Source organism: Diplotaxodon limnothrissa, linkage group LG7, assembly GCF_057381915.1.
Source record: "Diplotaxodon limnothrissa isolate DT_005_m linkage group LG7, D_limnothrissa_male_GT1.1, whole genome shotgun sequence".
Taxonomy (NCBI): Eukaryota; Metazoa; Chordata; class Actinopteri; order Cichliformes; family Cichlidae; genus Diplotaxodon; species Diplotaxodon limnothrissa.
In genome coordinates, this window is record NC_140602.1 from 4,180,574 (window position 1) to 4,205,675 (window position 25,102).

General features: G+C 40.7%; 3 protein-coding genes across 7 annotated transcripts in view; 1 reads left to right on the top strand and 2 right to left on the bottom strand.

Annotated features, from left to right (window-relative positions):
• Positions 1 to 98: 98 nt before the first annotated feature.
• parp12a (poly (ADP-ribose) polymerase family, member 12a) lies at positions 99 to 4,750 on the bottom strand. Of its 2 annotated transcripts, XM_085357218.1 has the most exons (11): positions 4,360 to 4,750; positions 3,229 to 3,364; positions 2,864 to 3,128; positions 2,600 to 2,770; positions 2,287 to 2,476; positions 1,965 to 2,139; positions 1,577 to 1,806; positions 1,371 to 1,458; positions 1,119 to 1,249; positions 604 to 752; positions 99 to 415 (listed from the first exon to the last, which is right to left on the bottom strand). In XM_085357218.1, exons 1-11 carry the CDS (start codon positions 4,671 to 4,673, stop codon positions 159 to 161), a joined length of 2,106 nt encoding a protein of 701 aa, XP_085213344.1. In that variant the 5' UTR covers positions 4,674 to 4,750; the 3' UTR covers positions 99 to 158. The 2 variants fall into 2 exon arrangements, with proteins under 2 accessions (XP_085213344.1, XP_085213345.1); XM_085357219.1 differs by lacking the exon at positions 99 to 415 and having other exon boundaries at positions 701 to 748.
• Positions 4,751 to 5,851: 1,101 nt separating this feature from the next.
• cfap263 (cilia and flagella associated protein 263) lies at positions 5,852 to 14,168 on the top strand. Its single transcript, XM_085357220.1, has 9 exons — positions 5,852 to 5,997; positions 11,895 to 12,030; positions 12,417 to 12,578; positions 12,670 to 12,819; positions 13,140 to 13,250; positions 13,450 to 13,548; positions 13,635 to 13,742; positions 13,814 to 13,969; positions 14,061 to 14,168. The coding sequence occupies exons 1-9, from the start codon at positions 5,852 to 5,854 to the stop codon at positions 14,166 to 14,168; spliced, it is 1,176 nt and encodes a 391-aa protein (XP_085213346.1).
• Positions 14,169 to 17,349: 3,181 nt separating this feature from the next.
• Positions 17,350 to 25,102, bottom strand: part of srgap1a (SLIT-ROBO Rho GTPase activating protein 1a) — a 78,552-nt gene continuing 70,799 nt past the window's right edge. For 2 of the 4 annotated variants that reach the window (XM_085359019.1, XM_085359022.1), the window contains exons 19-22: positions 24,828 to 25,008; positions 22,894 to 23,031; positions 18,707 to 19,091; positions 17,350 to 17,979 (exon numbers count right to left, since the gene is read on the bottom strand). In XM_085359019.1, the coding sequence (XP_085215145.1) occupies positions 17,572 to 17,979; positions 18,707 to 19,091; positions 22,894 to 23,031; positions 24,828 to 25,008 (1,112 nt within the window). In that variant the 3' untranslated portion in view covers positions 17,350 to 17,571. Of the gene's footprint in view, positions 17,980 to 18,706; positions 19,095 to 22,893; positions 23,032 to 24,827; positions 25,009 to 25,102 lie in introns of all 4 variants that reach the window. The other 2 variants (XM_085359018.1, XM_085359020.1) reach the window with 1 other exon arrangement.

Consider the following 25,102-nt stretch of genomic DNA (forward strand, 5'->3'; position numbering starts at 1 on the left):
CATTTTTTTAAATTTTGTCATTATCTTTGTTAACTATTAAATTATTTTAATCATTTTTCTACATTTGCAAAATTCTAAACTTTCAAATACACCACGAAACTAAAGAACATCCATCCACAGAGTTTCACTAGTCTGAAAAAGGAAAGGCAAACTGCGACTTATGAGTAGTTGATAATGTATTCTGGGTAAATCTGCTGCTTTTCAAAGACAACGTAAATGCTGGGTTTGTTCTCAGAGTCAACGCAACTATCGTAGAACGTTCTTCCGTTTGATTTTAGCGGCGGGCGAACGTACGTGCTTCTCCCCTTGGTGTAGTCCCCTACCAGGACCAGGGCAACAAACATAATCTTGTTTGGAGTTGCTCTGACACTGGCGTATCTGTCAGAGTAAGATGCATCTTTGGCAAAGTAGCTCCCTAAAATAAAAAAAAGTGTTATTGTTAATATAGTTCAAAGAAAAAAATGCTAGTGATTTAGTACTCAAGAGTTTTCTGGTGTTCGTTTTGAGGAAGATGCATTCCTTTTATGGCTTTCCAGTATCAAATTTTAGCTACAATGTGTCCATTATACTACAAAAAGTGATGCAAAGATTGCTTTGCTGTACCTTTGCCATAGGCTGTGCCATGGACCCCACACATCCTCCAGTCAAAGTTTTGCTCACAGATGGCCTCTATCAGAGACTCGTCAGTCCCGTGGAACAAATACATCATTGAGGGGTCTCCTCCGTTCCTCCCCTTCATCTGCTCTTTCTGCCTGAACACAGTGTATGCCATTTAAGTGGAAACATCCTTCTTGCAGAGATTTGTGTGTAAAACCTTTCTGTCTGCATCCAGCTGCTGAATTTAGCATAAAGACTTGATATGAGGGGGAAAGAAAACTAATAACCCCATCAGATAGCTAGTGAAGATTCAGCTATTTCCTGTGCCAGGCCAGAACTTAGTCCAACACCTGCAAAACAGTTTCCTTTTTTTTTCTACTTTTTAACAGTAACAAGTTCTGTTGTGTTGCTGCTAAGGTAAACTACACTGTGTAGAGTAGATTCACTATTTTATCACCTGGTTCCTCCAAAAGTTCAAATCATTTCTTTAAAAAAGCCAAAAATCTCTGTCAGTAATTTACCACTGGAAGACTCTCCACAGAGACGGGTTCTGGATCCTTTGGATGCTGTTAATTTTTTTCACCGGCATTGTGCTTCTAAATAAAGACTCAATCAGATTGTAATCTGGTGCAGATTGGGAGAGATGTATTAGCTGAAAGACAAGAATAAAGTGCAAATATACAAGTTAACAATAAAAGTAGAAATATGGGTTTAGTGTTTAGTAACACTGAGCACAAGGTTGGGTTTTTGTTTTTTAAATAGAAGAAAGATACCTTGTATCCAAACTCAGGTATGGCATTTTTGTCCCAGTGCGAAGGTACGCTTTCAGCTGTGGAGGAGCTGGAGCTCTTTGATGACGTACTGCAGAGAAGACATGCAGTATTCATTTTGTTGGTAAACTCACTTAAGACAGCAACCAACCAAGCCTAGAAATATTTGAATAGCCTGAATCAATGTGCACAAGTGGAAGTCAAAATACCTCTTCAGCTTGTCCTCCACGTCATGAGCAGACACAAAGCGAGGCCTCCTCCTGACATCTCGCTTGGTTTTGAATTTTATATTCTGCTGATACATCGCCTGGTCTCCTGTCGCATCTTTGAAATGGAGAATATATTGCTGTTTGCCAGCACTGAACGGAATCTCTGTATCTCTGTCTTCAAGGTATACATTCTCCAGGGTTTCAGAAGTCACTGATGATTCCTCATCACCCTAAAGAGAACACAAGCAATCCACCAAAGTTTAGATTCCAAACATGCCAGTGATTAAATTACTTGGCATATCTAACTGTAATATATCTGTTCCCTTAGAAAAGTTCTGTCAAGGGTGGCAAGATCTTCATACTCATTGAAAGAATCACAATAAGTCACCTTTCCATATTCCAACCATTTCCCACCATCGTCCTTCCAGTACCAGACCCACTGTGTAGTGAGAATGAAGTGAGGGGGCTTTGAGACAGAGGAGGCAGTGGACAGGCGACGAACTGGAGAGTTTCCATATCTCATGGTCCTGAAGTCCACCGACTTCTCAACAGGGGATGAAGAGCTAAGAGGGATGTAAATTCCATCAAAATTAATGGAAATCTATAGACCTGAGCTCATGTGAATAACAGTAATATGCATTTAATCTTTTAATCTTTTACTGCAGATGCACCACAAACAGTACATCTGTGTGTTCTGTTTCTTCATGTACCTTTGAAGAGACAGAAATCTGAAAAGCCCTAAGCCGGACGAAGGTTGATCCATGCAGCTCGTCTCTTTTGCTGGGTCACAGTATGCCTTTTCAATTTCCTCCATAGTGGGCAAGTCCTTCCAGGTTACACCATCAGTGTCTAAAACCTGCCATCTGTAGGGCAGGTGCCAATGGACACGTGCACACTTGTCTATGAAAAACACACACCAGCATTCATTTATTAGGCAGTGCACATATGGACATAGAGCTATACGTGTTGAGATGTTACTGTATTGTAGATATGAAAGGCAGCTTCCACCATCATGATCATTACCTTTGAACCCGCAATGTCTGCGAATGAAATAAAGGCAGATTTCATTCATGTCAGCATTGCTCGGTGGCTTAGATGGACAAACAGAACTGGTTGGGGATCCAGGATTGCTGTGGGAAGACTGCTGGGAAGACTGCTGAGGCTGCTTAGTTGAGGTTCTTACCTCTGTTAGCACTACAGAAGAGACACATTTATGTTGTGTAGATTACTGGTCTTGCTGATTGACAAAAATCTGTGCAAGACATGTTTTTATAAAATCTGCTTTACCAGTGACACCAGTACCCTGCCTCTCCTGTTGACCCATGATGATACATTTATTTCTGTAGATCTTGTGAAGGTTTTCAATATTCTCACGACTGAATCCTCGGAAGAGCTTCATCGCATGTCCATCGAGGCCATGCTGTCTTTTGCACGAAGAGCCAAATTTGCAGTCACCCTGGAAAAAATGCTGGCAGACATGGAGCTTTGTGCACGAGGTGGTGAATTTACATGAGCCGTGGTGACCGTTGCCCTTGTTGTAATGTGAGCATATCTAAAAAGGAATCATAAAGGAGGATGAAGTTCACATATTTTCAACAGAAGAACAAGACAATCTCCACAATTGCCTCCAAGTGCAAACCGCTAAAACATACCTCAGGAAGCAGATAAGGATCATTCTGCAGTAACAGCTGGAACAGCTGTTTCTCTGTGAAATCATGAAGATTGTACTTCTTCAAAAGCTCTGCATTGTATGGAAATGCCACACTGTGTGGATTCTTACACTTCCCTCTGTAAATGACAACATGCCATCCAATTAAAATATTCTGCTTTACTTATAATATTTTTCAATATTATTGCTTTTGAGTTTAGTGTCTGAGCCAACGTATCTATAATTTTACATTGTCAAAAACCTCATTTAAAGATGTATGCGGTGGTGCTAGTTCAAGTCATTATGCAAATGGCCTGTTTATAAGGTAGGGGACATCTGCATTCAGCTGAGACTAAAGAAGTCACTTGGATGAGTTTAACGTTTCTGCCACTAAAAACGTCGTATCCAGATGAAGGCATGACCTTCAGCGTGAGCAGTAGGCTCTCCATCATTTATTTACATTATGGGTGTTTTGCATTTGGGAAAAAAAATGATCAAAGTCCTGTAATTGAACTGTTAAATTGCTGCCATCTTCTGGTCAAAATGTTGCACTACAATCGTGCAAACATTAGGAAAAAATGGAGTGACCCAAATTCGTAAAATTCATAATGAATGCGAGGGAGCGCAGTCTCCATCAGGCCAAGCTAAAGTCACATTTAACCATTTTGATTACGATGATGTCCACAATGTCTCATGAAATTCAGCTCGGATTTTATGTAAAGTCAAAACAACAGTTCTTATAAGGTCATGGTGCTTATTCCATCATCATTCACTATTTACACTGAGTATTAAAAGCACTTTTCCCTGTGGGGTTTTTTATTTACACCTGTGTTCAGACTGAAGATTAATTGCTGTGGGAATGAGATCACTATGAAGCACCAATAAGATGACGATACGTTGCAACCATAGGCGATGACTAATAGCAGGAAAACAAACCTGAATCTGCGATTATTTCCTGGGCTTTAAAGTTTAAACCCACGCAAAGCCCTTTTGCGCTCTGCGTAGCTTGTTGAAAAACCTCATCGTGAATGATTGAGCACCTTTTTGCTCATTTATGGCGGTGATAACTATCACAGAGTCTTTGTTATTATAGGAAAGCTTTCTACAAAAATAAATAAATAAATACGCCACTTACCCGAACGTGCACTCTCCGCAAACAAAATACTTGCACAGGTGTAAGCCATCGCACTGCGGACACTCTCCAGCTTTTTTCTGACAGAGCCGCAGATTGGTTTTAGCCACTACCAGACTATCCGGGCTGATTATTTTACTTCCCGTCTTTCTTCTTTCTTTAATGGCTATTTTACCATCGTCAAAGAGCACAGCGCGTAGGACCGAATCCGCAACCGTGAATTTCTGTGCGAGCTGATCTTCTAATTTCCCGAATTCCAAACACCCCTGGTTGTCGCACAAGGTCTTGATGATGAATTTAGACAGAGTCGATGTCATTCTGCAATGACATTTGTTCCTTTAGCTAAGAATTCCAAAGCAGCCCAGTTATGGCTCTGACCGAAATCTCCGGCTACGTTCGGTTACTGGGAAATGAAACTGAAACTTAAACATAGGAAGGTTTGTGTAATGGTCGCCCTGCCCAGAAGGAAAGTTATCGCTACAAGGTTTTTTAAAAATACAAAAATAAATAGATATTGTCACGAGGGCGAGATTGCGTGGCATATAAAATCTGAAAATAAAGTGAATTTTATCTTAAATTAGTAGTAGTGGATTTTCATGTGGTTGCATTAAATCTAAATCAATCGTAAAAAAGAAATGTAACAAGTGTCACCTGGCAGGAACTTTGACAAGGTAGTGGGTGTGTGAGGTGAGGTGAGCGCCTTTTGTGGGAAGCTCCAGACACAATTAACTCACTCTGGCAGATAGGACAGCAAAAGTCGCAACAAGGAGACCGATGGTAGATATGGTTATTGGTGTGAGTAGGACGGAGCTCAAGAGCAGAATACGACACAAAATGAAGGAAAGGTGGCAAAAGCAATGGGAGGAGGAGAGGAAAGGGCGATGGCTGTACAACATCCAAAGGAAAGCGGGGGAAATGAGAAGTACAGGACGAAACAGGAGAGAGGAGACGATTATATCTCGACTGAGATTTGGACACACTGGCTTAAATAGCACATTATTTTTAATAGGTAAACACTGTACAGGGGAGTGTGACTGCAGTAGGGAACAGGAAACAATAGAACATGTTTTATTGCATTGTCAGAAGTATGATATGGAAAGGAGACAACTGATCAAAAAGCTGGACGAGTGAAGTTGGACTTGTTTGATTTATTTCGCGTGAGCTTTATAAGTGAAAGTTATCAGGCTGTATTTTGGTTTTTTAGGCAGACTCATTTGTTCGGGAGAATTTGAATATTTTATTATATTATATTATATTTTTATTTATTTATTGTCATTTCGGTCCACACTCCACACTAGTTGGTGGCGGTAATGCACCATTTTGCTGTTTGCCAACCGCCAATAAACCTATACAGAAGAAGAAGATTGGTCGTGTGACCACAAGTTTTAATCAATCAAGTTGTAGATCGACTGCACCTCTGCTGTCCTTTTTTATTCTTTTGGTTGATTTGTAATTTGGTTTTGGCTAGCCCGTCCAGCTGCAAAGGCTGTTATGAATGACTGAGAGTGAGTCTTGTAAAGGCGGACTAACCTCTCTTCTTGTTTTTTCGTTTAATTTGATTGTGCCACTTCCCTTTACAAACCCAGGTTGCAGGTCATGCATAGCGGTGAGACCCGAATTGTTTGCAGTGCATGGCCACAGGTAAATTGCAGTGTCTCTAAAACTGGGTGTAACGGTTTGCAGTGTTATTTGTTAGCACCAGTGACTGCAGGGGTGTCAGACTCCAGGCCTCGAGGGGCGGTGTCCTGCAGGTTTTAGGTATCACCCCGGGTCAGGGTTAGGTTGATTAGTTCATTACCAGGCCTCTGGAGAACTTCAAGACATGTTGAGGAGGTCATTTAGCCATGTAAATCAGCTGTGTCTGATCAAGGACACACCTAAAATCTGCAGGACACTGGCCGTCGAGGCCTGGAGTTGGACACCCCTGCTGTAGAGTCATTGATTCGCACCTTTGGTTTGATGGTCTTATGTGCAGCTGGGATATTAGTAGAACGGGGGTGTCCAACTCCAGTCCTCGAGAGCTATCGTCTAGGGCTGGGCGATATATCGAGTTTTTAAAAAATATCGATATATTTTCATACGAGATATAAGATGTGACAATATCGTTTATATCGATATAGTCTATGTTACGTTATAATTATACTTGTGGAGCCGCAGGTTTGCCTCTCTTTCGTCCACTTTTGTCTCTACGCAACGTTACTCGGCCTCGCCTCTCCTGCACTGAACACAACTCCCCCATAGCTTCACCTGCAGGCAATGACAAGATGAAAGCGGAAAATCTCCGTTAGCGAGTTACCGTGCGTGGGGCTGGATGGCGTCAACGTGTTAGCGAGCTAACCGCGCTAACGACATGCAGCCCAGAGGGGCTGCACGGCCTAAAATCCTTTCCTTTTCTCAAAAATCGACAGTGCGCCTTATGTATGAATTCTGGTTGTGCTTACTGACCGCGAACCGATTTTATGTGGTACACAGCGCTCAGCAATCTGTCAAAAAATGTTTTAATATGACTTTGCTAAGCTACGGAGCTGCACCGCTTGATGGATTGTCGGAGAATTACGGCTACAGAGGAGGAGCCTCGCGGAGTGATACGTACTGTGTGTGTGTATAAGGACCACAAATGGCACCTGTTCAGAGACGTGGTGCAGCTGTGAAATCTGTCTCTTTGTTATTATGCTCAGCGTCTATTAGTTTACATTTTGACTGCACAATTGTGAGCTTTTTGTTATGCACAAAAACAACATTGTTTTCTTTTATTTATGGACCATGATTATTTAATATATGCTGATAATTTATTTTTGAGTAATATCTACGCTGTATGTAAATAAAAGTGCCCGTGTGACATCTGGGACACAGTGTGACTAAGAACTCTTTTTGTTCTTAACTTATGGCTTAAAAAAAAAAAATCGAGATATATATCTTATATCACCATCCAGCTAAAAAATATCGAGATATGAATTTTGGGTCATATCGCCCAGCCCTACTATCGTCCTTCAGCTTTTAGACTCATCCTTGTTCCGACACACCTCAATCAAATGAATGGCTTGTTATCAGGCCTTTGCCAGATTTGATGGTAGAGGTAATTCAACCATTTGATTCAACTGTGTTGGAGTGAGGATGCATGTAAAAGCTGCAGGACGGTAGCTCTCGAGGACTGGAGTTGGAGACCCCAGTAGTAAAATGTTTTGTAAGTCCTGTCTGGGAATGAATGGGGAAATGTATGTTTAACTCATGGAATAAATAAATTATACATTTCTTTGACATTTTATTCAACACATTAGTGCTCTGTTACACAAACAAAAAATATATATCCTCAAGAAGGCGAGAGCATTTTTTAAACTCTGTAGCGAGTAAAAGCCACCGAGTAACCGCTAACGACCTCTATACTACTTGTGCAAACTTTCAGGCCCAAAGCTCTTACAGGAACGAGCCCAGAATAAACGGGACAAGAGGGTCAATATCAGTCAGATGTTAAAATTTATTTTAAAAGAACACAAAGGGTTTGCAAAAGGCCTAAAACATCAAAATGGGAAAGGTCACTAACGACCACAAGATAGTCTTATTGGTGCAACCTGCCAGCAATGCAACTATCACCTGCGGGCTTGCTCTCCCTCGGGGGTCCCAGATTCTCGTTGCTTTAAAAGAAACAAATCCACCCCAAATAAATACGAGCCCAACAGAACACTTATCGCATGCTGTTGAGTATTGCAGCATCGACAGCGATCAACTCGAAGGAAAATGACGACGGAGGCAAAAATGTCCTTAATATTTTGGGAACTTTATTCCTCATCAACACGCGGCAAAACTTTTCTCATGGGTGCCATTTTCGTTGTGGTGGCACTTATCATCCAAAAAGACCCTGATTTGTATGGTATTAACATTTTTGACAAGGAATTCAAAATAAGCCAGTTTGCTGACGATACTGCACTGTTTTTAAGAGATAAATCCATGGTAGCTAAAGCGCTTAACACTATCTCATTATTCTCCCAGGCGTCAGGACTATGTCTGAATATTAACAAATGTGAATTGTTACCTATTCACACGTGTTCTGATTCTAATATAGCTTCTATAAGAGTTGAACTGGAAGTTAAATATTTAGGTATAGTGATTTCTAAAAATATGTCCCGAAGAGAAGACAACAACATCTGCAATCGTATCGTCGACATGAAGAAATCCCTTAGTCGTTGGTTGACCAGGGATATCACTATATTTGGCAGAGTCATCCTTTCCAAAGCTGAAGGTATCTCTAAATTAATTTACCCATGTCATTCTCTTTATGTTTCTCCCCAAAATATTAGGAAAGCCAACTCAATTATTTTTCAATTCCTATGGAAAAACAAAACCCACTATATTAAGAGATCACAGTTGGTTAAAGATTATGAGAAGGGTGGTGTCAGAGCCTTAGACTTTGAATCAATGATCGGAACTTTTAAGATCAACTGGCTCAGAGCTTGCTTATCTCAGTCTGATTCCATGTGGTTTCATATACCCAGATCTTTATTTAAGGAACTAGGAGGAATTGATTTTCTATTAAAATGTGACTTTGAGACTAGTAAAATACCTGTTACACTCTCTAATTTTCACAAACAGATTCTTCATTTTTGGAAAATGATGTTTACACACAACTTTTCTCCTCATATGTCGACCCTATGGAACAATAGAGTGATAACTGCTAACAAAAAGACATTATTTATCAGGAACTGGTTTGAGAGTGGTATCTTGTTTGTAACTGACTTGCTGGATTTGAGTGGTGCTCTATTGGATTACGTGTCTTTCTCAAAGAGACACAACTTTAATTGTCCATTAAAAGAATACAGAAAAGTTTGCTGTGCTATCCCTTTGGCCCTAAGGCAGCTGATACGCAACACAATGCTACACTCTGAGGTCAATCCAGCGCTGCCAAACCTAAAAATTGGTAACTGCATCCTAAATGATAGTAAATGTAACAATAAATTTATCAGTGTGAATTTTAAATCTATTCTTTTCCAGGGGTTTAACTCAGGTAGATATTTGCAGGCCCTTCATGGGGACCAGTCACTCATGGAAAAGGCGTTCTCAAAATTCATTCAGTGGCCTGTCTCCCCAAAAGTAAAAGAAACTCATTTCAAGATAATTAATAATATATATCCTGTGTCTGAATTTTTAAAGAGGAGGTTTAAATTTGAGGTTAACCAGTGTGCATTTTGTGATTCAGCCTGTGAAACATTACACCATTTGTTTTTCTCATGTCCTGTGTCAGCTGCCTTTTGGTTAGAACTACACAGCTGGTTATCCCTCAAGATCAACGATATTCCCCAGTTTAGTATTTCTGATATTATTTTCTATATGGCTAAACAACATCCATCTGTCTCTACTGTGATTAACATTGTCATCCTGTTAGGTAAATACCATATACATTGTTGTAAATGGAGGAATAGAAAACCATCCTTTACTTGGTTCATCAATGACTTTAAACATTATTTCATGTCACTTAAAAAACTGAAGTCAAGCAGATTTGCCGCAATCTATGATGACATCTCCCATTTGCTACTGTTTTGATTATTACCTATATTGTGTATCAACCTGTGCTCCTTTTAATTTCTTCCCCATTAATACTGTGGATCTTTTGTCTAGCCCCCTCCCCCCATATCCTTGCTGTTAGTTTTGTTGTATTGACTATGTTTTTTTTTTTGTTTTTTTGTTTTTTTATCCTCCACGAGAGTTCATTTGCACTATAATGTATTATTTTGTTTGTGACTGTATTGTTCCAATTGTTAATAATAAAAAAAAAAAAAAAATGTTTTCAGTTTGATGGAAAAAAAAAAAAAAAAAAAAAAAAAAAAAAATTTTCGTTGTGGTATACTTTTTTTTTTCTTAGGGGCGTGATGACGCAGCATCCGTGCTCTTACAATGAAACAGTGCCTCCTTGTGGTGGCAACTAAAATACTGTCTCTGTTAAACCACAGTAACCATAATGCAGTTAAACACTGTACAACATGAGTACACACAATGAATATCTTAACACATGCACTAAGTGTTTTAGTTCAGGCAATAATCGGTGGCACTAAAATCACTCTTAATAAAACGTATTCACTGCAAATCCACACGGAGCACCTCTAAAAGACCTAATTCCCCTAAGGTAAGAGCCTAGCTCAGGGATTGCACATTGCCCGACTAATATTGCACCAGCCCAGTAGAAATAAAAACAAACCCGGCATAAAAAACAGTTTTAAAAGGTGACCCTACTAAAACCAAAAACGCAACAAAAAGGAGAAGGAGGAAAAAACAGTGACAAATTCACATGTGCAGCCTGTCCTCCAGCAGACAACTGTGTTTGCTGCACACCTGGCGTGTCTTCTAAAATCTCTACTCGAACCTCTGCTGTAGAGGTTTAAAACAACCGTTTGTGTAGAAGACAATTAAAACTTCTCAGGCTCTTCACCTACTCATACAACCATTGTTCACAGCCCTCGTCAGTGCAAATGACAGAAGAAGAGCACCTGCTGCCCGTGTTGCCAACTCCTCAGTAAGGAAAATCGCTATTGGCTGTCCTAAAAGTCGCTAAATGACGTCATCGCCTAATTTGCATAATTGGTCATGCTAATCTAATTGTAACCTATGTTGTTGGAGAGAGAAATAACATCGTGGAAGAGACATAAAGTGAGTAAAAAACGTCCTAAATGCATTTAGAGTTTCTTTAGAACTACAAATTAAATTTCTTTTAGCAATTATTGTTTTTTTTTAATGTCACAATTCCAACCCTGCTCCTTTACCCGGGCTTGGACCGGCAAAAGTGACCCGAAATAGGCACTCTGGTGGAGTTACTTCGTGTGTGTTTATAAGTAGTTTTAAACCTTGTGATCCACAAAACAGCATAAGAGTAAAAGAAGAACTGACTGCGTTACAGCACCCGCTGCTTGTTGAGAGTAAAAGCGATACGAGCTTTCACGTCTTTTTTTAGCGACTTTTTTTTTTTAGAAAAAAAGTCTGCTCTCTTGGGTCCCCTGGGTCCTAAAGCCTTCACCATTACATCCATTTCTCTCATTGCAAAACTTGCTGAGTAAAACGTTTCCAGAAGTGCGTGAATGCAACACTAGGCCATAGAAACCAGAGGTTCAGTGTACCTTAGCAACCATGGAGGACGAGCTTTCCTTGATCGAGGAAAATGGCGAGGTCACGCAAGAACAGAAGGAACTCATTTACAAACGGATCGAAGAACTAAAGTAATGACAGTTCATATTTATTAAACTAAAAATAACTCCGTCCTATCGGCTGTAACCCTACAACTGACTTTATTTAACTTATTCCGTATAACCCACCAAAGTTACTTGCTAATGCTCTGCTAATGGTCTGTAATTTCAGTTAAATGTTACTAAAATACAACTTTTCGTCTATTAACCATTAGCTAGAAAGGTTTAGGGTGAGCTGTTCCACCCTCTACATAATGTTTTTTTTCTAATTAATTTTTCTTAAAGTAAGCGGTTACTTCTCCGAGCATTTTTAAGTGATTTTTTAAAAAATGTATTTATTTTGCCTGCTTTTCTTATTCATTCTTCCCCGAGGCATTCCAATGCAGCCCTCCTGGCAGAGAATGACATGTTTGAAAGCTTCATTTGCCGCCTGGATCCACAAGACCTGCTATCCCAGGCTGGGGGAGAAGGTGCCGGGGCAACACGAAGCTTGAAGCTGGGGGCTGGGGTAAGTACCATAAAGGTTTATTAAATAACCTTGAATGCAAATCCTTACTTGCCATTATAGGTCTCTTCCTAAAAGTAAAGACTGCAGATTAATGCTTCACACTCAACACATATCTACACACAGCACACTTTATTTGTCAGAACTTGTGAATTAGATAGACAGTGAAGGACAAAGTCCTTTTTATGGCTGTCCCAGCTGCAGTGTAAGTGTAATGTTTTTATAGTTTTAGGTAATGTCAATTTATTTACTGTTTGAGACAGGCCAAAATAAAGCAGATCTTATTGCATCAACTCTTTCCAGCCAATAAATGTTTGACTGAAAACATTTGCATTCTCTTTCTTGAACAAAACATGATAGGATACTATTTTGAGTTTTTGTGCCTTCAGGGCGTTGGATGGAGGCGAAAGTCCAGGTCCAACATATCGGACCGTTTTCAGCCGCTCACTTTAAAACAAAAACTGTGCGTAGCACAGAGAGAAGTAAGAGAAACACAACAGGACCGGGAGAAACTCAAACTGAAATCTGAAAAAAACAAGGACAACTACAAGGTTACAACACACACATGCAAAAAATAAAACACAATATATAGAAACACTGACCTCAGGTACATTTATTCATGAAACATACTTGTCTTTTCAGGCCTCTATGAAGGAAGCAGAATTACGTCTGGCTGATGTCAGGAAGGCGAAGAACGATTTTGAGCGTAGACTGGTCAAACCTACAAAGGACAACACGCTAGAAATGAAAGAGCCAGAGAAGGTGCTCCAGTACATTGAAGACAAGTTAAAGGTAACAAAACTTGTCTTTTTAACAAAACAGTGACATCAACATGTGCACAGCAGTATTTGAATAGATTGTTCCAGGTTAGAGGTATGCACATTTCCAAAGGCCAGAGACTTTTTACCCTTTTAAAGTCATATTATTAATTTTACCCAAGTATTTTATATAAAGTCAATAAAATTACTAAGATTATTAAGATGGGTTAGCTTCTAAAGATTGAAGCAAGCAGCGTAAAGAACTTTTTTTCACCCTTGTTAGTTATCCGCTTTCTTCAGTCCTGTTTATAACCTCCCTTTCATCTCATTTGTTCTGTTCAAACGTATGTACAGGTCACCCAGCTGGAGACCTTAAATGTAAAGAATCAGGCACTAAAGCTCCACGAAAAGAAGCTCCTGCAACAGCTGCAGCAGAAAAAAGAGATGGGGAAAGCTGAGTATGAGGTAGAGAATGAAAGCAAATGTGTTGCTGTCAAGAGATTGTGTAGGTTGTAGGTTAGACTGTTACACGAGAGGACAGAAAATCAACGTACAGTCTGCTTTCTGCTGCCAAAGTTTGTCAGTGTCTTACATGTTTGTAACCATTTATATACTTGCTCATTTTGCTAGTGTGTAAATGCAAAGTTCTGTGTATTGCATCTAGGAATTTTTTCAGGAGTATGACGAGCCAAGACCCGACAAAAACCTGGATGAACTTCAGATCAACAGTTTGAAGGTTCAGCGTGTTCTCAGCTCACACAAGGTAACTCGCTGGAAATTTGTCAGATGGTGTTCTTGGCGTTATTTCCAGTATAACTTTCAGCTTATCTGTCATATCTGTGTGAGCAGGAAAAGCTGCAGAGTGTGACATTGATGTCGGCAGAGCTGAGCAATGACATCGCCAAAGTGAGGCAGATGCTGGCAAAAATAGAGGAGGAGTTAGAGCATGCTGAGAAGGTTTGTCGAAATTAGTAAAGCTTCAAGAATCTAAAACCCCCAATTTTAATACCTGATCTTTCTCTCCTCAGGAGCATTCAGCGGCTGAAGCCCTTAACCACAAACTCAGACGGCAGCTCAGAGATTATCAGGCTCCTGATATCACTGAGTACATGCATGTCAAAGACAAATACAAGAAGCTTAAGCAGAGCATTCACACTTGGGAGAGAAAGGTTGGGATTGCTGAGGTAAAATGTTATTTTTATTTAGTCTCTCCTCAATAACAATAAAACTGTTGTGCTATAGTATTAAAAACAACACAATCTCTGTTTTAACTAGATGGCCTTCAAGACCCACACTAAAGTGTGGAACAAACAGGTTGGAACTAGCTCCGGGGAACACCAAATCCCAATAAAACTCCCACACATAGCAGCACATAACATGTAGAAAAAAGAAGTTTCCCAAATGACTGATTTGATGACAACAAGAAAACTTTCCATCAATCGTTCTGCGTCTGCTTTGTTTATTATTGTTTGCAATCTTTTAATGCTTTTTGTTAAATGTAAAAACAATGGCTTTCATCCTCATCATATCTGTGTCCCTGAGAGTTACTTATTCAAAATTATGATTGACATTAAAAATTTCCTTTCTTTATTTATGCAAATGTGACTCATTCATTTAAGATTGACAGCCGTTATTGACACAAAAGGGAAACTCGTTCTGTAATGCAGTGTGGTGCCGAGGACCATCTGCAGCTGTGTTAAAAGGCACAGTGACAGGAGAATGAACTGATCATGTCACGGCAGGAAGAAACAGGAACTTCTGGAATAAACAAAGGCAACTCCACACATCAGGGCCCTGCTCTGACCGGTGTTCACAACAAGGACTCAGCACATTTCCTCACAGCAAAGTCCCAACTACTTAGTTTGTGTGGCCTTTCTGCCTTTTGTTGTGCTCTCACAAGTTTCTGTACTCTCATCTTATTCGGACCATCTATTGCTCAGAAGGTAGTGCAGGTCGTTTACTAGCTGCAAGATTAGAGGTTTGATCCCTGGCTCTTGTACTCTGCACATTGAAGTAACCTTTTGCAAGATGCTGTTGTCCCAATGCATCTAACAGAGTGTGAATGTTAGACAGTGTGCGTAGGTTTAGAAAAAAGCACTTTTATGAATGTATGCGAGATTGGGTGAATGAGGCTTATAGTAAAAATGCATTTTGAGTGTGCAATTAAAGTAGAAAAGTGCTTTGTAAGCATCGATCTATTTACCAATCATCTACTCTTTTTGACTGTTGCAAATCTGAATGACTACAATCTTGAAACTGTACTTTTCTGCTATCCAAACAGAACAAAGAATAGACACACTGGCTGAGAAAGAGGCTCTGTGGGAAACATGACACTAAGCTGGTCCTTGTCCCCATACAGTGAAGGCAATGAGTCTGTTTTCTAATTTAATGAAAGCTTTCACAATTTTTTATTATTCTTGACAAAACCAGTGTATGTTATTCTTTGCAAAACTGGTAATTTTACTGTTCTGGCTCAAACATCTTTTAGGGGCACTAAAACTTCATCTACACAAGTGTAGTCAATCTATTTAATAAATTGCAGTCAAAGTTCCTCAATAAAACAAACAAAAACAAAAACACACACAAGGTCAACAAACTATTTCCTTTATTAGAAAGAAATCCTTGAATGAACTCTAAACGTTATGATATTACATGCCATATATACAGTTATATACATAAAAGTGCAATGTCACATTGAGTAAGCTGTTTATTTATGATCAATTCTGCCATATAACTGTTTGGAAAATGGCATAATTTCTTATACACTTCATCATCCTGCACTGCATTTTCTCAAAAACACGGCATCTAATATGCGACCGGGCAGAGTGTCTGAAGTTCCTCTAAAACATTTCCAAAGGCACTTTCACAGAATACAGATGTACATAACACCACAGAGTAGCTTAAAGCCTACAGACGGCATAACTTGAGTCCTACTGTTGCTGATGTTACATAGTGACAAAAACACATTTTTTATATACACAACTGGCTTCACACTATAGGTGGGACACCTGTATCTCTGGATATTTATTCCACATCATATCTTCTAAGTGATTTCTACCCAGAAACACAACAAATATAACAAAAAGAAGATTACAAAAATAATGAAAGTTAGTAATTCAGAAATTAATTAACCTTTAATTATTTATACATATAATATTTGTCAAGTCAAAGATAGTGTAAACCTGCTGTTAGAGAGCATTGCTTATGCACTGCAACCTAACTACCAAACTCTTTTCTATATGCAACTATGCTAGCCAAACACTCCAATGACATGCACCCGGCTCTGTTATTTCTACAGCACAGAGGTTAAAAAAACAAAAACAAATGGAGACATACAGGGGTGCAGCCACAAAACTGGAAGTCTGGCACATACAATTTTATGAGGCTATTGCATTTTGAAATCATTATATAGGAGCTGACTGACCCACGTAGCCCATTTCTTTCCATGCACTTCTAAGTATCATCCACACAAATCGGTAAATGCGCGAAAAGAGCTTCAATGTCAGTCTGAGAGCAGTATGCAAACATTATTGACATTCTTTCCCAAATATAAAACAGACTAGAGGACTCAAAGCAAGCTGCTGTTTTCAAACACCTTCGCAAAGAGAAGCACAGGAAGCAGGGGGAACGTATTAGGAGGCTTTTACAACTAACAGTCATCAGGTCCATGGCTACTGGCAGCACAACCACAGGGCGCCACCTTGAGTCTAAACATGAAGGATCAGTATCCGTGCTTTGACTTATAAACTCATGTCTTTGGGTAAATAAAGCCAAACAAGGCATAAAAGGAAGCTATGGCATGTAGTCCACGCAGTGTAACAACATATTTTTCATCATCATTTTCTCCCTAAAGGTTACACAGATGCAAAAGCAAACACATATCAGGCGCATTTCTTCCCACAACCTAAGGTAACGTTGCAGGAATTTATGAACGCATCAAAATGTTCAGACGTAAAAGTCATAAAGCAATAGTGGTTTTATCCAATCATCATCTGTCATTCCAGGCAATATGCTTAAATAAATCTGAGTGAAGCCAGCACAGAGGTGATCTTTGTACTTAACGAAACACAACAGACGGCATGCTTTGCTGAAGAAAGCTGCAGTTTACATGCGAGTGGAAAAAAGCATACTGGTGTCAGTACTACTCATTTATTAACAGAGTACCGTTAATAAATAATCTGTAAAGGGCTCTTTTGGCTCCTTAAAACTCTTTCTGCCCAGCAAGTCACAGCACCTTTTCTATTAATGAACATCTGATGTATGATCTATGTACTGGTTCGCAACACCTCCGAAGGCCATTCTAGATAAAAGGGAAAGAAAAATCTAATCTGTGGTCACGACAGCTCTCACCACAGGTTCAAGAACTGCATGCACCACATGTTGTTCAGAGTTACAGTTCATTATCATCTGTAAACTAAACTAATGTGTACATTTTCTAAAACTTTCCGGAAGCCTTTGTGATTTGTTGTTTTTAAAATCTTTTTTTTAAAGATATCTGTTATTTAATATTAATATTACCTAAACATATTAACACAAATCTGAGACAACAGACAAATCTGTCTTCACTACAACTCCTACATCAATAACTCAGATCTAATCCTTTTTAAATTCTTGTTTTCAGATTCAAACCATCAAAAAGAAATGTCTCCAATCCAGGGCCAAGTATTTTACACACTCTTAGATATTACTTGTACTCTCTCTGAGAACTGTAAACACTGGTTTCACAGTCTCTTGGGAACTAGATTGAGAGTTTTTGATTTACATTCTCCGATTCCTGCCCTGGAGGTTACATGGTGCAGGACTTATCCAGAGGGTCCTGAGAAGAATTAGCAGGAGGCTGAGGGGCCTGATTTGATTTTGGTAAGACCATGGGCTTGGGCCTCAAAGCGGGGGGTTTGAGCTGCACCCCCATGCGTGGTGCTACCACGGGCTTGAACGTGCTCACAGAATCATTGGAGGAGCTGGTGCTGCGGCGGGTGGGCGGCTCAGTGTTGGCAGTTGACCGCAGCATGACGGCGTGGATGGGGCTGAGGGACTCGCTGGAGCTGGCCGGCGTCGGACCTCCGCCGCTGCTGCCGGAGGTCTGCCGCTGCTCCAGGGTGTCCAACACAACGTCGGGGGCGTGCTTGGCTGAGCTCTGCCGCTCCAGCTCTCGCAGCTCATTCAGAGCAGTGTTCATAGTTTCCTCTATGTCCTGCAGGAGAGGAGAAAATGTGCGTGAGAGAGGATGATAATGACATAGGCAAGACACGAGCAGGAGGGTTAAGATGAAAAAAAGAGAGAAAAAACAAGAAGGCAAGATTGGATGGAGAAATTAAGAGTGAAAAAGACCAGAAACATGCAAAAACATGGAGAACACAGACACAATATAAAAGAAGACCACAAGGAGAGATTTTTTAAGAAAACACCAAGCATGCAGTATACATGCAAAGTTAGTAGACAATATTACTTAATACTGGCTCTTCTCCCTCACCATGTTAATGGCTCTGGATTGCAAATGAGATGCAGAGATGACATGTTCATCTTAGCATGCTCCCAGTAGGCAGACCGACAGCCCAGCACAGTTTAAGGTGCTCTCTGTAACCCTCTGCTTTCTAAACGACAGCCTATAAAAGACTATGGCTCCACTATTATATAATCTTATATGACAGAAGCCATATTAGAATGATGACAAAATTCAAGACTTTGGAATATTTGGCATTTTCCAAAAAATTCAGAATTTATAGGAATATTGTGTGTAGGAGTATACTGTGATCCCTGCCGTCTGCCTGTGAAGCTAGTCTTTTGCGTTTCTTTAGCACAGGGACTAGGTTGCAGCCAGAGGAAGCAGAAGACTGGGACTGACTATGTTTTTACAGGGCAGGGCAGGGCTTTGATGGTGGAGGGAGCTGCGGTCGGGTCGCCGCTCGTCCCGCGCTGACCTGTGCGATGGTCTCCGGATCCAGGGGCTTGCCGCCGTGGTGGTGGTGGTGGTGGTGGTGATGGGCATCGGTAAAGCCTGTGTACTGGCCCGAGGACGTGGAACGTCGAATCGGTGGGCTCTCCATCTTCTTCAGGGACTCGTGACGACTGATATTCGTCAGACTGCTGTGGCCAGCGCGGCGCCGTCGCTCAGGGCTGTCTATGGCAACGTGATTGCGACTTCGCAGCATGTCCCGTGGGCTGAAGTGGCCTAGAACTGGTGAACCCATCTCTGGAGTCCCGCCATGTCCACTATGACTCTGCTGGGAGGTATGCACCATGCAGTGGACATCACTGGGACGGGCAGGTGGCCGTCGAGACGGTGGATCTGATCTTTTCCTGTGTCTGCTGCAATATAAGTGCAGGAAAGAGGAAACAATAGGCAAGCATTAAAAAAAAAGCAGTTTTCCTCACCACTACTTCATCACATTAGCTGTGATTTATTAGTAGTTTAAAGCTTCTAAAAACAGAATTAGATGGGGCATATTAGCTTTTTGAGGGAATCCTTGATGTCAAGCATCGGTTAAGGTTATTCTGGAGAGCAGGTAGAATGGATCTGTTGTTCATCAGAGGATCAAAACAGACTCCTCCAGGGGACGCTGAAGCTGCCTTATCACAGTTAAAACACGGAGACGGAGCTGAGTATGAATGCACTTCTATCACACATAAATCCCTTTACATTAACAGACTGCTCCACGCCAACATCAGTTTCACTGAAGCATTTGTGTTACTCCATAAAAGACCAGTAAAGGAGCGCATCCTCCTTTGTATTGCTCCAACAGGTTCAGCTCTGTTGTGGTTGTCATACTTACGCAGAGTCGAGGGCTGTAACGATTAATCAAAGCAGCTCATCACTTACAGTCAAGCAGCGCAGTGTCTAATTTTATTATCACTTGCTTTTTGAGTTGGTGTTACATTTATGGAAATAGTGACAACTTAAAAGATTCAATTAGTAATACAGCATCTGGATTCTAATGCAGGTCAGGTCAGTTATTAGAGTTAATCATCTTCAGTAATAACTCTTCCTCGGTTGTTTCTCCGAAACAAACGGCTTCAAGTAGAGAGTTTACATCAGCCCTATGAACGAGCTCTCAGACATTATCATTAACATTTCCAGGCAGTTTTATTACTGTGATAAAGAAAAAGCAGTAATGAGGATGGACGAGAAGGTGGTGAATATTTTGGTGAATATAATGTGAGCTCTACCTGCAATGCCAGAGTATCAGGTAAATCCAAACAGACCTTTGATTATGTAACACTCTGAAACCCACACACATCTGAATGTAAATTTATAAATTCATGCGCATAATAAAAACATATGACTGCACCAATGGCTGCTGTTGAAAGCTCACACACTAAATAATAGAGATCCAGTGGTGGAGTGGTGCAGACACGGTGTCTGGTGAGGAAACAACATTTTTTTTTTCCCTTGACTGCACTGACATTTCTTGAATAGCAAAACAACTGCAGCACCTGCTTATAAACTGCAGGTGGAGCAGTCAGCATGTATGTCCTTAATCTTCCTCTGGGACAGCATGTACTACAACAGGCACCGCAACTTACTCTGCAAGCTGTCACCGCATTGACAGCTCACCCTTTGCTTATTATGGCTTCGACTAATAATGTAACATAAATCACAAGACGCTGTACGTGCCCCTCTTTATTAACACAGAAAAACAGGCCGAGTGAAGGAATTGTTCTGGTCACATCAACATGCTTCTTCTCCACTAAAAGAGGCTCTAACACAGCTGTCTTGTTTACTAATGCTTACTGTGATTACCATAGAAGTCTGTCTGGTGAGCGTGTTATTGACTGAGACCACCAAGAGGGGAAAATATCCAAAGAAAAAAATATCCAGTGGTATAAATGATTCAAAACTTGCTGTTTGAATGGAAAAGTAGATAGTGAGCAGGGGGAGGGTAGAAGAAAGAGGAGAGAGGTGGGGATCACCTGGGAGCCAATGACAGGAAGAGTGTGACAGATTCTAGTTTAAGGACTTTGAGGACGCTTATTAAGGCTGATGTTAAAAGGATGATTCATTCAGATATGTTCAGCTGCATACCAATACCTGCAGTGGTGTAAATATTGCCTCTAGCATGAATCATCAACATTTCAACAGTGAAGTAGAGGGAGTGAGTATGGCTCTGAATAAAACAGCATGTGTTTGGCCAAAACCCAGTAAGAGATATTTCAAGGTCGCTTATCCTCCACCAATGAAAAGAGAAGCAGGAGACAAAATACTGGCACTAACCAGCAGAGAGACTGCCAAAAAGACTGAGGTGTGATTGGATTTGTGTGTCTACACAGTGTGTGTGTGTGTGTGTGTGTGCGTGTGCATGCGCCAATCCTCCATGTGCATGACTGAAATAGTTGTTTAATACTCATACTTTCTGACGGGAACTGTCTGGTAACTTGGGACAAAACAATGTGGCTGATGCTTGCAATTAGACAAAGAGCTGAGTTTAGTAAACACAATGTCAGAGGAAGGCAGCACACTCAGGAGTTACTGTTACTGCTGCCGTAAAACTAATGGTCTCCAACTGCCCTGTTTTACGTAAAATGGAAACATTATGAATAATTTGCAGTGATTTAACAGGGTAAAAGTCTAGTTTGCAGTAAACTAATTACAGTGAAACAAGGGTGTCAAACATAAGGCCTGGGCCCAGAATTGGCCCAGCAAAGACTCCAATCTGGCCCGCTGGATTACTTTGGAAAATGTGAAGGAGAACAAGAATTTTGGACTTTTTAATTTAATTTTCATAAGTTTTACAGCTTTTCCTACTGATAAAAACCTGCCCCATGGCTATTAATGCCACAACAAAGACTTTAAGCCCATAGAGTCTAGGGCTGCCACAAACGATTATTTTGATAGTCGACTAGTCACCGATTATTTTTGCCATTAGTCATCAGATCATCATCCATTGGACATAAAACGTACAGCTTATTGCACCAGCAGCATCTGCTCTTATATAACTATCATTAGCTTACAGCTTTAAGCGTTTAAAGTATGTGCTAACTAAAAATAAAGACAAGATGATAGTTTATTAAAAATTTTAATGAAATTTGCAGATTGTTTCGGTGAAGTTTAATAAACTCCTTGCTATCTAAAATATAACAGGACACCGGAGTATATTCTCGAGCATCTCACACTTCTGATAATCAGCTGTCTGCTTGACGTTTATTCAGCTGTGTAAAAACTATAACTTTAATCTCAGCCAAACCGATTTACTCAGGAACAAATAAAATACTACAAAAAGCCAAACAATAACATTTTTAAGTTATCTAAGTGACTTATATATCACGTTTAACCTGAGTAGCGAAAGACGGCGGTGGGTTTCAAAACGATTTGCCGGGAGTCCGGTGTTCTCACGGCTCTAACGAGCCTTGCCCCTGGCTAGCTATCGAGCTAGTGGGTAACAGACGTCTCCGAAAACGTCGGAGTGCTTTTGAAAATATGTGGTGTCTTGATAAACTGAGCAGATATTTGAGGTTTACACAGCTACATTCTCGCCTAAAAATATGTTAAACGTTTATTTTGTGACCCAGAAAGAATAATAAGAGTAATATTAAAACTAACTAGCTGCCGCCATTGTTGACAACTGAGCTGGGCCGCGCTATGAATTCTGGGACACAGCTTCTTCTTCTTCTTCGGGGTTTAACAGCAGCTGGTTCCTTGTACATGCAGTGCTGCCATCTTCTGTTTCAGTTCGTTATTACACTCTTAAATCCTGCTACTTATTCCTGCATCTTTTGTGATCTTACAAAGCTTCAAACGACGCGTCGACTATTAAATCAGTCGTCGACGATTCTGATAGTCGACGTAATCGTGACTAGTCGACTAATCGTGGCAGCCCTAAAAGAGTTGTGCTGACAGATTCCTTTCTCTTGAAATAACTGTTAATTTTGCGTCCCACATAAGACCAAAGTGGGCTGGATTTGGATGTAAAACAAATTTTGACATCACTCTTTAAAAACGTGGGAAGAGCATCTATGATCCAAATTAAAAATTTTAAAGGTTTTTTTTTGATATTCAGAACTGCAAAATCTCTGTGGTCCCTAATTAAGGTATTTGACAGAAATTGTGTAAAAAAACCAAACAAACAAAAAAGCATCAACAGCTAGCACTGTTTTACAGCAGTATACCCACCTGGTGATGAAGGCTTCAGAGATCCTGGTGTCATTGGGTGAACCGATGTCTTTTCCTGAGCATTTATCCTCCCCAGCATGGCCACTGCTGGCCTCGCTGTCAGCCTTCTGACTCAGAGTGTCTGAGAAGTTGTCATCTCTGGGACACAGAGACAGTGTGACATTGAGACATGAAAAGAGCAAGAAGTGATAGACAAACCCACAGTAGAAAAAAAAAAAGGGACAAATCAGCAAATCAGTCAATCTTTTATATTTGTTCAGTTCTTCAGTATCAGTATTTTCCATCCGTTTCCTGAGAGTCAGCATGTGTCACCCCCACCCCCACCCCACAAGGTCTACGGAGTCAGATGAGTCATAGTCCCGAACCTCTCAGCATTCTGGTGATGCGCTGTGTCGGCGACACGCACAAACACTCACACACAAACCAGCTGCATGAGTTTCAGTGAGCTGTGTCACTGGATACTCAGTACAGTTGGTGCCTGTCAGGTGGCAGTAATCAGACCTACTGAGCTGCACTGTTGCCTCTGATGGCATCATCAAACACAGTCACTTATTTAGCAAATCCACATGAACGCACAGGGTCACAGCACAGACGAGCACTTCTCCAAAGCAGAGGCAGCTACCAACAAAAATTACAAACGAATTTTCACAGTCAAACGTTGACAGGTGACATCTTGTGCCAAAGTACTTTAGGAAACATCTCCCTGTATATGTTATTTTTTTACAGGACGAGTGAAGATTGCAATCTTGTGCGCTCTTACTTTCCTCTGCCTGCTCACTTTAAGTAGAGACCAGGACGTTACTTCCTTGGGAACAACGTGTACAGCTGTAAATTTCTGTGCTCTTTCATTAACTAAGATGACACCCCATCAGCAGTGCTCCCTCCTAGTGAATTATTGATAGGGGTCCTTTGACGGGACAACAGCAGCAGGGGAAGGAGGAAAACAGAAAGAGCGTGAAGGCATTCCAAATGACTGTTTTGCCAGCCAGCTACTAAGTGATTGGAGTGATTCTGTTCCAGTCCTAATGAGACAGTGACTTCAGTCCATTAGGCACCAACAGTCGCTATGGCAGAGTGCATGCTTGTTAGTGCTGAGAGCACGAGACGGTGACAGAAGGCTTGGTTAAGGACCCTGGAGATGCAGAAAGCTCCACAACTGAGCAGGGATGACAGTGGAGGACAAGACAAATGAGCCTGAAGGTCCCCTGTGCGCGACCCTATAGTAACCTGACGGCCTAGCAGCCTTTTTGTGGAGCAAAGTCAACAAGGACAAGTGTGTTGTTTAACCCACAGGGATATTTTGCTAAGGACTTTAGCTCTCAGACTCTAAGTGGATCCGGCACTAGTTAAGCAGCCTTTGGTATAATAATTAAGCGAGGAGAGGTCAGAAACTACTCGTTCATCTTCCAACTAAAGAATTCCATTTTAATTGTATAATTAAAAATATATAAAAATTACATTTTTATATACATTCAATCTATAAATGAATGTATTACTTTCAGTGGTTCTTTATAAACACCTTCTGTTAGAGCATTTTTCAAGGTTTGAGGACTCTGTCAGCTGTGGAACGAGTAAATGTTTTCCCTCATCTTAGGTTTAGTTCAAAAGATGCTGGCATCATATTTACTGAACAGATAGGAAACAGTATAAATCTTCCTGTCCAGCCTCAGCTCAGATAAGCTCTAGCCCAACCCCCACACCCCTGAACTGGATAAGCAGTTAAGAAAATGGATGTATGAATGTTCCCATCCATCTCTTGGGAAGAAAGTACATAACATATATTATGAACATCTGATTATTCCTTTACAACTGCCTACAGTTTGAGGTTAGCTAGAGGTAAACTGACTAGTCAGTATTCACTGTGCATGATGCACATCTTTTGTTTGTGCTCAATACAGAAGATATTTATTGCTCTATATTTGTAGGACACTCACATGTCTTGGACTACAATGTACTGGTGTGGCACCAGGCCATCAATCCCATTGTGCCTCCCCTCCCACCAGTCTTCAGATGCCCGTTGATACAGCAGCAGGGAGGCGCCCTTCTTGAAAGACAACTCTCGAGAAGAGCGCCCGACGTAGTCAAACTTGGCAATGGCTTCAATAGGCTCACCCTCTGTCAAGAGAAAGGATTAGTCAGGTTAAGTACATGTCAGATATGGCAAAGTCATCAAGTACAGATGGTTGTTATTTCATGTGCAGACATTTCT

What these genes read in the sequence shown, in the direction of transcription:
- cfap263 (XM_085357220.1), top strand. Translation starts at nt 5,852, where the DNA reads ATGACTGAGAGTGAGTCTTGTAAAGGCGGACTAACCTCTCTTCTTGTT. An exon ending in GCTTGAAGCTGGGGGCTGGG is followed by an intron (nt 12,031 to 12,416) that starts GTAAGTACCATA and finishes TTGTGCCTTCAG; the next exon opens with GGCGTTGGATGGAGGCGAAA. An exon ending in GTGTTCTCAGCTCACACAAG is followed by an intron (nt 13,549 to 13,634) that starts GTAACTCGCTGG and finishes CTGTGTGAGCAG; the next exon opens with GAAAAGCTGCAGAGTGTGAC.
- parp12a (XM_085357218.1), bottom strand. Translation starts at nt 4,673, where the DNA reads ATGACATCGACTCTGTCTAAATTCATCATCAAGACCTTGTGCGACAAC. An exon ending in CAGACATTGCGGGTTCAAAG is followed by an intron (nt 2,477 to 2,599) that starts GTAATGATCATG and finishes TGTTTTTCATAG; the next exon opens with ACAAGTGTGCACGTGTCCAT. An exon ending in GTGGAGGACAAGCTGAAGAG is followed by an intron (nt 1,459 to 1,576) that starts GTATTTTGACTT and finishes TCTTCTCTGCAG; the next exon opens with TACGTCATCAAAGAGCTCCA.